The sequence below is a fragment of the Sinocyclocheilus anshuiensis genome, unplaced genomic scaffold, assembly GCF_001515605.1.
Source record: "Sinocyclocheilus anshuiensis isolate Anshui unplaced genomic scaffold, SAMN03320099.WGS_v1.1 scaffold371, whole genome shotgun sequence".
NCBI lineage: Eukaryota > Metazoa > Chordata > Actinopteri > Cypriniformes > Cyprinidae > Sinocyclocheilus > Sinocyclocheilus anshuiensis.
In genome coordinates, this window is record NW_015549597.1 from 50,709 (window position 1) to 51,606 (window position 898).

At 61.0% G+C, this 898-nt stretch overlaps 1 protein-coding gene across 1 annotated transcript in view; it reads right to left on the reverse strand.

Moving 5' to 3' along the window:
- Positions 1–787, reverse strand: part of LOC107658407 (SH3 and multiple ankyrin repeat domains protein 1-like) — a 43,909-nt gene extending 43,122 nt beyond the window's left edge. The window contains exon 1 of the mRNA XM_016446944.1: positions 720–787. Coding sequence (XP_016302430.1) covers positions 720–787 — 68 coding nt within the window. The remainder of the gene's footprint in view (positions 1–719) is intronic.
- Positions 788–898: the final 111 nt, after the last annotated feature.

The following is an 898-nucleotide window of genomic DNA, read 5'->3' on the forward strand; positions in this document are numbered from 1 at the left end:
GTTGGACGATTGGTTTCTCGGGGTGGCTCGCGCTGGTTCTTAGGGCCCCACCCCAGTGCCTTTTTTTCCCGGAGGTGCATGATGAGATCACTGGGTCATGGACGGCACCTTTCACTGCCAGAAACCGCCCCAGTGGCTCAGCCTCCCTCACCACCCTCGACGGTGGGGCAGCGCGGGGGTATACGGAGATCCCGCCGGTGGAGCGGTCGGTTGCGATGCAATTGTGTCCAAATACCGCTGTCGCTCCCCTCCCGGGCCTGTAGGTACTCGTCGGCCCTGACCGGCAGTGCTTATGCAGCCTGCGGAGAAGCTGCCTCTGCCCTACACACCATGGGTGATCTGCACGAGGGTGGGCATGACCCATAAGTTCTCAAAGAACTCCGCACCGCTACTGACCTCACGCTACGAGCGACGAAGGTCACTGCGCAGTCTCTGGGCCGTGCATTGTCCACTATGGTGGTCCAGGAACGCCATCTCTGGCTGTGTCTGGCCGACATGAGGGAGACTGACAAGACTTGGTTTTTAAATGCCCCCATGTCCCAGACTGGCCTTTTCGGCGAAGCACAGAAGCAGACTGAGGCCATCAAACACATCCTGCCCCGGTGTGCAGCTGCTGCCTCCACCCGGCCGCCCCCGCTCATGCGCAGCAAACGCAGCAGCCTCCAGCAAAGCAGCGCCGCCCGTGGTCATGACCCGGATGTTCTCAAAGAACTCCGCACCGTGACGGAAGGTTACGGCGCGGTCTCTGGGTCGTGCGATGTCCACTATGGTTGTCCAGGAGCTCCATTTCTGGCTGTGATGCACGAGACGGACAAGACAAGATTCTTGAACGGCCCCGTGTCCCAGACCGGCCTTTTTGGCGACACGGTGGAGAACTTCGCCCAGCAGTTCTCCGCCG